Genomic DNA, 11366 nt, shown 5'->3' on the forward strand with positions numbered 1-11366 from the left:
TGAGTGGTTTTTTTTTTTTTTTTTTTTTTTTTTTTTTTTTTGAGATGGAGTTTCACTCTTGTTGCCCAGGCTGGAGTGCAATGGCACAATCGTGGCACATGGCAACCTCTGCCTCCTGGGTTCAAGTAATTCTCCCACCTCAGCCTCAGCCTCCCGAGTAGCTGGGATTATAGGCATGTGCCACCAAGCCCTGCTCATTTTTTTTTTTTTTTTTTGTATTTTTAGTAGAGATGGAGTTTTACCATGTTGGCCAGACTGGTCTTGAACTCCTGACTTCAGGTGATCCACCTGCCTTGGCCTCCCAAAGTGCTGGGATTACAGGCGTGAGCCACCACACCTGGCATTTTTTTTTTTTTTTTTTTGAGACAGGGTCTGGCTATGTTGTCCAGGCTGGAGTGCAGAAGTGTGATCTTGGCTCACTGCAACCTCCACCTCCCGGGCTCAAGTGATCCTCCCACCTCAGCCTCTGGAGTAGCTGGGACTACAGGTGCACGCCACCGTGCCTGGCTAATTTCTTTTCTTTTTTTTTTTTTTTTTTTTTTCATTTTTGGTAAAGATGGTTTCACTATGTTGCCCAGGCTGGTCTCGAACTCCTGAGCTCAAGCAATCTGCCTGCAGCTTCCCAAAGTGCTGGGATTACAGGCGTGAGCCACCGCACCCAGGCCTTTTTTTCCTTTTTAAAAGAAACCAACCATCTTAAAGCTGTTTGTAAAGATTTTGACTATTTTTTGTCTTTAGAGAAACAGGTCTTGCTATGTTGTCTGAGCTGTTCTTGAACTCTTGGGCTCAAGCAATCCTCTCACTTCAGCCTCCCAAGTAGCTGGGCCTACAGGGGCACATCACCATGCCTGGCTTATTAATTTAATTTTAAAAGTCACATATATGACTGTTTTCATCCAACAGTGCTTTCTGTCCATGACCAACCCATTGATAAAGTAACTACCCAATCATTAAAAAAAAAAAAAGAATCCTTTTCTATATTATCAAATACTTTATTAAGCAAAAGAAAATAAGGAATAAACTTTTAGATCCCAGGCTTCAACATTATTTTGCTATTCAAATAAAAATGTAGTAGTTTTCACATTTGTTACCACAGATTTCAAAATAATAATCTACATTCCTAAAAACTATTTACATATACAAACAATAGAGAACATAATTAAGCTGGAGTTTTTCCAGTCATTGTCTTTGGGGTTCAAGCAGCAGAACCATGATGTAGGTAACAGTACTAAGGCCGATTGCCAGTGATGTGATTCAAGCTCAAGAACAAAAAGTTGAGCTGTGGGTATATTAGTTTGACTCATAAAAAGGATGCTATCCAAAGGGTCTCCATCTTTAGAGACCAAACAAGGGCAAATGTGCTACTGGTGCAAAAGTAATTGTGGTTTTGCCTTTTTTTAAAATGGTAATTACTTTTGCACCAACCTAATAAAATGGCAATAGTAATGATATGGTTATTTGTAAAACAGTACTCTTCTACACATTTCAAAAGAGCCTAAAGATACTCATAGATCATAGGTCTTTAAGAACAAAATAGGCTGCTTATTTATTTGGAATGGTTCTTGATGGAGGATATTCTGGAAGGCGGGAAGATCTTTCCTTCCTTGGCCATCTATCTCTCTACGGGGTCAAACTTTGAATTGTATCTCATTTATTCTTCTCAGAGTGACTCAAACCTAGTTTCAGAGGTTAGAGACTCTACATCTTTCAAACACAATTCCTATTGTAGAATTTCACAGTAGATAGGAACTCTTACCTGTTCCCAACTCCGTTTCAAAATTCAGCCAAGATTCCTTGATAGGGCATTTCTTTTCTTTCTATATTTTCTGCATTGCCACTTAGAACACTTATTTACTCCTATAATATACAATAAAATGTAATTTAAAAAACATCTTTGTAAAATAAGATATGTAAGAGCATTTTTTTTTTTTTTTGATATTTGGTCATGTTGTGTGGGGCAAATACAGCTCAGCTTTGGCTGAGCTATATTCCTTTTTTTAATAATAAAAAAGCAAAATCATACGAAAATTTTTTTACAAATAGATCTATTTGTAAAAGCAAAAGAAAATTTCTTATTTCAAGTAGGTAAGGAAAGCGGAAAGTATTCAATTGGTTATACATATACTTTTAGATATTTCAGTTCCTGTAATGATTGACACCCAGTGAAGCCTTCTTTCAATTTTCTAACATTAATACAAAAGTTATCAAAATGTATAAAAGTAAGATGCTTCTAAAAACAACTGTCACATTTAATGTTTTGATTTAGTAATCAGGCCATGATTTTTCAACTCTAATTTTAATTTGTTTCTGTACTTTCTCTTTAATGGGAGAGGGGGTGGGGCTTCTAAGTCTTCCTCTTGAGTCTTTGTACAGTAAAGTGAGCTATTTGCTTCTATTTAGCAGAGTTGGATGGGGCATATCTCTGCATTTGATTGGTTGGTTTTTAAGGGATTACTCCTCTGGAAAGACACTGTCTCGTATCGAATTGCTAGCAGCGTGGTCTTAACTGTGGTTAAACTTTGAAGATGAACATTTACCATCAAAGAGAACACAAACTTCAGGACTCCTGTGTTACACAGATCATACACAATATATTGACCTGTTTTGATAAGGTTCTGTTTGAATACAACCCTAAATACCATATCCAGAAACAACAACTGTCTCAATGGCATAAATAGGTAATTTGGGGTTTCTCGTGTTATTACAAAGAAGCCAATAAAACTTAGAATAAATTGCAACTATACAAATAGGCTTCAGTAAGATTAACAAAATCTGAGGATGACAGGTAAGTCAACAAGTTAAATAAATTATACTATTTATAACCAGATGAAATAAAACAATGACTTCTAACTTTTATGTTGCATTTCCCACCTACTCAGAGTAAACATCAGACTTCAAATTCCATTTATCATTTTATCTGAAAGAATTTCCTCAGTCAAATCCTTAGTTGCAGGGCTTTACACTTGCAATCCATCAGGTTGCAACATTAAAGTTACTACAGCTTTTTCCCCAGTGTAAGCATTCTGTATGTGTTTTATTTACATTGTCACTTTTTACTTCCTCCTCAACTTTATATGTCTAAGAATGAAACTGTATTGCTATTATGTAACAGTATTTTAACTTTGCAACATACATACTGGTTTCTCTCTCCTTTGAACTCGTGTTCCTGAAAAATAAACACAATGTATCCGGAAAAACTATCTTGAGATGTGTGGGGAAGAGTGCAGACATGTAGAAACAGACACTAAAATACAGTCGTGTGGAAAGGTAAGGATGTATCTGTCCTTGTTGACAACAATCCCCGTGGTTTATTAACAGCCACAGGCAGCCACCTTAGTGCCATAAGTCGGTAACCCAGTGGGCATCAGGGCTTTAAGGTCTCTTAAAACTTAATGTGATTCAAAAATACCCAAGGCAAGCACGCCGAAAAACCTGGCGAAAGTGCTCCAGTTAGAGCCTCCTTGGCAACCCAAACCGAACCAAATGACTCAGGTGGACGATTAGAATAAACCGTGCGCCGTTCTCTTTCACCAGGTCTATAAAGCCCATAAATTATGTTTGGTCCAGAAAACCAGGAGTTATGAGCACCTTCCTTTTCCACCTTTTAATATTCTGTATGTCCAGCAACAGTTCTTAATCCATGGTCTTCATTCATTTATTGCCTAAACAAGATCTTGGGTGTCTCTCGGTGATCACTTCTTCCAAGCTGACCTTATATGATAGCAAACTGAAAAGCCTCTTCGTGGGAAGGGTCGCGACCGCGCGGTAAGTCATCCAAAAGTGGAAGCATCTCGCTTTTACTGACTTATGTATACGAGGGTGGCGATGGCGGCGGCCTGACCCGGACGAGGCCGGAGGGGAAGGGGCGCGCGGGCTGGGCGGCCGCGGCGGGGGTGACGGGGGCAGCCACGCTCCCCAGCGCTAGCCGCCGGACCCGGGACACAACGAGCCCCTCCCCGCATTGCACCCTGACCCCTCCCCTCCTTCCAGGCCTTTCATCTGCCCTCCCGCTGGGCAGCCCGCGGCCCCCGGACCTCAAGCCGCCCGCCTCCTTCCGCAACCCAGTCGCGCCGCCCCGCGAAGCCCTCAGCCGGGCGGGGACCCCGACCCGACCCCTCCGGCCGCGCCCCTCCCCCTCGTAGAACGCACCTGCGGCCCCGCCCCCGGCCGAACGCTGAGGCGGCGGCAGGCTGGCGAGGCCGGGCGGCTCGGCCCTCGAGGCACAGTCACCTTCCCTTCCCCCGCCATTCCGCCCACCCCCCTCACTCAGCCACAGAGCAGCCGCCGCGCTCCTCAGCCGCCCCGAAATCTAAAGGGGTCCGTCTCCGGCACCACAACCAAATGGCCGAGCCTCCCTGGCCGGCTGCGCAGCCCGCCCATTGGTCCCTTCCCCCCCGCCGCCGCTGCCATTGGCTGTTGTCCGGAGACCCTGGGCGGCGATTGGCTCGGGCCGCTGCCGCTCTTCCGCGGGGCCGCAGATCCCGCCTCCACGGCGATCAGGTTAGTGTGCGCCGCGGGTGCTGGGGGCTCGAGAACCGAGCGGAGCTGGTTGAGCCTTCAAAGTCCTAAAACGCGCGGCCGTGGGTTCGGGGTTTATTGATTGAATTCCGCCGGCGCGGGAGCCTCTGCAGAGAGAGAGCGCCAGAGATGGAGATGGGCAGACGGATTCATTTAGAGCTGCGGAACAGGACGCCCTCTGATGTGAGCATTTGCCAAAAATATCTCTGTCGGTCCATTCTCCTACTTTGTGTGTGTGTGTGCGCGCTGGGGGGAGGCACTTTTTTTGGGGGGGGCGCCCGGGAGGTGCGGGTTTGGGGGTCGGACTGCAAGCGAATTGGCAAGGCTGGGGGGTTGCAATGCCATCCGAGCATGTTCCGGCTGCCGCCGCCGCTGCCCTTGGTGTGTGACTACCTGTGCGTGTGCTCCCGCGTGTGCGAGTGTGGGTGCGAGAGTGTGCGTGCGAGTGTGCACCCATCGGGGGCCAGCGGGCGCACGCGTTTGGGTCGGAGAGAATGAGGCGAAATCACCCTCGGAGATCGCTGCTCCCGTGACTCCGTCTGGGGGGAAGATTAACGAGGGAGGAGGAGGAGAGGGGCTGCCTCCTGAATTTAACAACAAAAAAAGGGGGTTTTACATTTTATAAATGTATCCCCCCTTCCGCCCCCCTCCGGCGCCTCCCCCCTCCCTTTCGCTCCCTCGCTCGCTCGCACACACAATAAGTTTGGGGCTTCGCGAGTCCGGTTTAGTTTCTGATAAATGTGGGCCGAGGGCCCCGGGGAGAGCGCGTGGGGAGGGGGCTGCAGCGGAGTTGGGAATGGCTGGAGTTTAAAGTGCGTCTTCATTTCTTTGCAGTGATGAGGCGAGAGACGGGGGAGCCATATTTGTAACTTTGTAGTGTTCGTGAACGCGCCCTTTCTCTCCCTCCCTCCCTTTCTCTGCCTCCCTTCCTCTCCTCCTCTTTCTCCCTCACTCTTTCCACCCCACCTTCGGGCCAGATGCTGATGTTTCTTCCTTTCCTTCCGAAGGGAGGATAAATTCGAAGGAGGGGGAGGGATTTTCGAACGTGCAAAGGCACAGATAATCCCCGCGCCTCCCTGCCTCCACTGATCGCTGGTGCAAGTTGCCCAAAGGCTACGTCCCGGTCCCCCCTCGCCCCAGCTCCTTCCGGCCTCCCCAAGATGCCAGCCTTTGGGCCCTGGTGTCCCCCAGCTCGAACCCCCGTTCCGTCTTTCTCAGGGCTGGGCTCGTCGGCAGCCATTCGGCGCCTGCTTAATAAATGGGCACGGGAAACTTTGTCAGGACGCGAGCTGCCCGGAGCTGGCGCCGGTGGTGGGTACTGGCTGGGTCCACGTTTATGCGGGCATGGCAAACACGCAGCTCTAGGATGGGAGTTTGCCCGCTAGCCGCCGTTATTGATTGGGCAGCGGCGGGAGCACGGCCGGAGGAAACTTACACGGGTGGGAATCGCCAGGCTCGAGCGAAAGCCCACCCCGAGGAGGGGAAGGTGAGGGTGGGTGACTCGAACGCTGGTTTTTATTTCTGCCTCCCTCTCGCTTTCAAACCTGAGTGTTTTCGGCGAGTTGGCGGCTCTGGGGCGGAGACCCCGGCCAACTCCCCTCTTGGCCCCTCGGGGGGACCGGGGACGCGCTGGCGGGAGGACGCCCCCAGTCTCGGTGGCCCGAGCTCCACGGAGTTGGGAGTTTGGGCAGCACCGTGCGCTGGCCTGTCGCTCCTCCAGCCCGTTAAACCCGAATCCCGGCGAAGGCAGGCCTCGCTTCCTCTTTTCCCTAGTTCCTCCCCCCAAACCTGAGTGAGACTTTTGAAAACAAGATCCTTTTTGTCTACCCCCTCCCCGCCTTAACGCAGCTGTGGACTGGAGACGTGCGAGTGCCTTATGGCGCGCAGGGCGGGGAGGGGCGGTCGCGGGAGAGTAGGGGCGCCGCCGGAGGAGGCCGGAGTTTCCCCGCACTATTTACCGTTGGTTTGCTTCTCTCCGGCCGCTTTCGTCCTGGCCGGGACCCGGCGCCTTACGTTTGGGGGCTGGGTGTGGTGATGGGGGAGGGGGCCGGGGCCGCGGTCTTCCCGCGTACTTTCCGGAAGCCCCTGCGCGGAGGGGAAGGGCGCCGAGCGCGGGGTCGGGGTCGCCGCGGGTGGGTGTGGGGGCGCGGCTGGCCTGGCGAACCCGACTGACGCTGCCGGCCCCCCGGGAGCGAGCCGGAAAGCGGGTCGAACCGGCGCTTTAAACTTCCCCGAGTGTGTGTGTGTGTGTTGGGGAGGGGAGCGCACCGCGCCGTTCTGGGAGCGATTTCTCACGCTTCGCCCCCTCGCCTCCCAGCCTCGCGGCCCACACGCCTGCCCCTGCCTGGAGGCGGGGTGGAGCGCGGGTGGCGGAGGAGGGGTACTTTCTGCACATTTGCGGGGTGGGGAGAAAGCTAGCGAAAGAGGGACAAAAGGGGTGGGGGAGGAGGAACTGTATTTTTTTAAACGTTCTTAAGACAAATGGCTCCCAGAGCGCGCCCCCTGCGCCCCTCCCCGCCGCGCTGCTCCCGGGCCCCCCACACACCCACCTTCGGCACCTCTCCCAACTGGGCTCCGGGAGCTGGTGGCCATGCCGCGACGCCGAAATAGGACGAGCAGCCATGTTTCCCGGGGCTCGCGCCGCACGCCCCGCCCCTCCTCCCCGGCGAGGGGCGCGGGGCTCGGAATGCGGGCTCTGGGCTCCATGCGGCGCGGGGCGCGGGCAGGCGGGCGGTGGGGGTGCAGTACGCGCGGGGCCGGCCTTGTGGCTTCCCGGGCTGGTTTCGAGCTCCAGGTTTTATTTTTATTATTTGTTTTTGTTTATTTAATTTTAACGGCTAGGCCCACCAGGGGCTGAGCCCGAAGGGCGCCCAGGCGTTACTGGGGGGCGGGAGCCGCCGCCAGGGCCCTGCGCGCCTGTGGCACGACTGTCGGGCGCCGGGCTGCCATTTTGTCACCGTGGCTGTTGTCGCTGTGGGGGGCGGGGGGAGCGGAGTCTTGCGCCATCGCCCCGACGGCCTCCCGCGTGGAGGCGGCAGGGGGAGCCGGCATTGGGGACCCCCAGTTGTGCTCTGAGCCCCGATGGGGGTTTCCGCCCGGCGCCAGCGGCCTGAGGCTGTGCTGGAGCGTCACGGCGGCCGCGGCGCCGGGAGGACGACGATCCTCTGTGCAAGTGCCCCCCCACGCGCTCCCTGCCTCCCCCGCCCTCCTCTCCGGGGTTTTGCTGTTCCTCCTGCAGGCGTTCAGACGTAGTTAAATGTGGCCTTAAGGACTAACCGATCGCTCTGGTGTTTGCTCTTTCGGCGGAAGTGATAGAGTAAGGGGAACATTAAACACGAGGTTCTTTTGGCGGGGGTGAAGGGTGTCGCGCACGCGACTGTAGTGGCCCTGACTGAAGCCAAGGACAGCAGCCTCTTCCCCGGGAGGGAAGAGTTGTCGATCCGTTGGGGAAACGCCCTCCCGGGCTGGGCTCTCCGGGAAGGTAGGTCGAGCTCCGTGTTTCAGGTGGATGTTGCAGCGCCCTGCAGGCTAGGGGAACCCTCCTCGGTCTTAACCTGCTCCTTCGCCCTTTTATTTTTGCCTGGGGGAAGACAGCTACAATAGTAATGAGGTCCTAAACCGAAAGAGAGGGATGAAGGTTTGCTTTTGAAAAAAGTAAACCGCCTTTCTCTGGCTGTTGACTTAGGAGCCAGGGTCCTCCAGTGCTGGCGTCTCTGAGAATTTTTAAAAGCCGGTATTTAGGTGCTGGTTAAGCACCTCACGAACTGAACTCTGGTATCTGTGCAGAGACTAACTTTCATGGCAGTGTCCAGCAGAGACTGCCTTGGAAGCCAGCTTTTACTTTGACCTTTGGAATACATCGCATGATGTTTTCCAGACTGACTTACTGCCTAATTGGGTTCAAGTAGCGTGATATTAACTCCAGTTTATGCAAGCCAACCAGGAACTCACAGGCAGAAAATTGAGCCTGAATTCCCGTATGGTCCTCGTCAGTTGAGTTCTGCTGCTGATAGTTTGGAGTCTGGGGGGCTCCATGATGAAGATGGGCTTAGGAATTACACAGACCTGGATTTGAATTCCCCCTGCCACAAGAGGTAGGATACGTTTACCTGCCCTTGTGACCTTGGACTGGTGAGCTTAACCTACCTTTTTGAAACTTGGTTTCTTCACCTGTAAAACGGCATAGTAATTCCATTTAATCAGTAAATGATGACAAAACTGGTTTGATATGGCCCTCAGTATATGCTGTCTATATGACAGTGTTAGTCTCAGAGACATATCAGGGTGCTTCCAGGCATTACTTTAAGCTCCTCCATGGTTTAGGATAATAACAATATTAGCTAATGCTTACATGGCAGCCACGCTGTGTCTGGCACATTTCTTAAGTGGATTACATGTATCAACTAATTTAGTCCCCACAACAGCACTGTGAGGTAGGTATTATTATCATCATCATTGTGCATATGGAAATTGAGGCATACAGGGGTTGTCATGTGACCAGTGAGTGGCAGAACCAGGATTCAGACTCAGCCAGTCTGCATACTCAACCTCTACACACTCCTTTGAAACACGCTTTTCTCTTAAGATACTGTAAGGAAGAGGTTTTACTTCTCCAGCTTTGGAGTGGTGCCACCTTAGAAAGAGAATGAATTTTCTATTATTGAAGATGCTGAAATGAAGAGTGGATAGCATCCTAGTTGAAGATTTTAGAGGGCCAGGAGGTTCAGGACCAGGGGCTCTGGATTACCATTTTATGAAGCCATGCATTGAGTTTACTTTAGCACATCACAGTGGGTTAGATTGAAGTGGATCTGGCCTTTAAGGTGCTGGGGGACACATTTGCAGTAAGGAGAAGACAAGCAGGAGCTGCTCAGGCAGTGTGCATCTGCAGCCAAAAAAAACTTAACATAATTGGCATGTCGTTAGTATCTGGGACATAGTATACTCATAACACCTCATGGATCATCTCACTTAATCATCCCAGCAACTCTTTAAGAGTAGGCCAAGCAGTGCAATGCCATCCCTGTTGTGAGGATGAATCATCTGATTTTTGGAGAGGTTGAGCAACTGGTAGGTGGCACAGCCGGGTTCTCGCACTGCAAAACCGCAGTCCCCTTTGGTGGACAGTGGACAGAGACTCCGAGGATTGGATAGTCCGTTGGGTCCATGGCCCATTACCAGAATCATGTGAGAGGCATGTAAAATGCGGATTTCTGGGCTCTACCCCTAGTCACAGGAGTACCACAGCGATCACCAAACTATAACTGAGCTCCCTGTTTTTGTACAGCCATGAGCTAAAAATTATTTGTACATACAAACTTTGCGGTCAATCTGATGGTATGGAACACTATCTTTGAATCCCAATGACAAGAGATGTTATTCCCCCCCAAAATAAGAAATCCACTTGTCTCGTTAGCAGATCTCATTGCAAAAAAAAAAAAAATGTACTCAATATATTCTGAACTTTATCAATAAAAGAATTGTGGAAATGTGTTAGATTTTTCTCTTGTAAAGTGCCTATGTAGTGTTCTCAATTTTGGCTCTTGATGAAGTTTACTATCTGTCTTCTTTGCAGAAGAGGTTTGCTGAAAAGGTGGTTCAGTAGTTTGGCCCCTGGGATCTGGTGTTTTGCTTTGTTTAAGCAAATGGCAAGCCATATATTTGGGTGGTACTCTCAGGGTCTTTTTAAGTCCTTTTATGTATTCTGTGCCCTTTAAGTAATTGGCACCTAGTGGAAATCAGCCTCAACCCAGGAACCTCCACAGAAAGAGAAATTATCCTTGTTACTGGTTTAATATGAAGCACTTCTCATCTAGAGTTCTTTATAGCCAACTGAAATTCTTCGTTGTGTACTCAGAACATGTCAAAGCCTTCTGTGTATCTTGTAGTTGAATGGTCACTCTTAGGTTCTAGATGTCATCTCAGAGATAGAAGGAGCTTTGGATTGCAACAGTTAGAGTTTTGAGGCTTGAACCAAAGGTGGGGCAGCTGTGTACCCAGTGGCTGACAGCAGCCTTTCAGAGCCCAGATCTTTGAAAACAACGGATAATCCTGGAATCTCTAGTTTTTGGCCTGCTGCTTTTCTACCATGTGTGTTTCCTGGGGAATGAACCAGCAGCATAGTGGCTTTGAGTTTCAGAACAGTTTTTCACTCTAGCCTCTTATGCCTGAGCTAATGAATGGAAGGAAGGGTTATAAAATTGGCCAGGTCAAGGGAAGGAGGAGATAAATTCAAGGGGACAAATTCTAGTCCCCATAACGGCAGCCTGTGTTATGACAGCAAACCACAACCCCAGTTCCCTCTCTCGTGCTGCTGCTGCACCAGCAGCCTCTCAGGGTGACTTACTCTAGACTTACACAGTTAGCCATCCTTCTTTTTTTTTTTTCTTTTCCTCTAGCAGTATGAGACTTGTTTCCTTTATGTATTTATTTATTTGATAATTTTTGTAGAGACGGGGTTTTGCCATGTTGACCAGGCTAGTCTCAAACTCCTGGACTCAAGTGATCTGCCCACCTTGGCATCCCAAAGTGCTGGGATTACAGGTGTGAGCCCCCGCGCCTGGCCCCCTTCTTCAATACCACTGGAAAGACATCTACTTGAGCTTTCAGAGCTGGCCATCCCAGAGCTTGGGTCCAAATTAATTACATCACATTGAAATTATTGAAATTAAAAACTTCCTGGAAATTGTGTAGGATACTCTTCAGACATCTCATGCCTTCTCTATTTTGGTGCAGTCACTTAGGAAAGGAGCAGGGAGCTTGTTGGTGATGGGGCCAATGAACGTGGTCCAATTGTCTGGCCTGAATTCTAACTTAGTTTTTTTTTTTTTTTTTTTTTTTTTTTTTTT

General features: G+C 49.9%; 1 protein-coding gene across 2 annotated transcripts in view; it reads left to right on the forward strand.

Annotated features, from left to right (window-relative positions):
* The first annotated feature begins 4155 nt into the window (after positions 1–4155).
* The window catches only part of ANP32A (acidic nuclear phosphoprotein 32 family member A), a 40950-nt gene continuing 33739 nt past the window's right edge, over positions 4156–11366 (forward strand). The window contains exon 1 of one of the 2 annotated variants that reach the window (XM_017851144.1): positions 4156–4500. In XM_017851144.1, coding sequence (XP_017706633.1) covers positions 4342–4500 — 159 coding nt within the window. In that variant the 5' untranslated portion in view covers positions 4156–4341. Of the gene's footprint in view, positions 4702–11366 lie in introns of both variants that reach the window. The other variant, XM_017851145.1, reaches the window with a different exon arrangement.

The sequence above is a fragment of the Rhinopithecus bieti genome, unplaced genomic scaffold (assembly GCF_001698545.2).
Source record: "Rhinopithecus bieti isolate Rb0 unplaced genomic scaffold, ASM169854v2 scaffold_31548, whole genome shotgun sequence".
NCBI classification, from domain to species: Eukaryota; Metazoa; Chordata; class Mammalia; order Primates; family Cercopithecidae; genus Rhinopithecus; species Rhinopithecus bieti.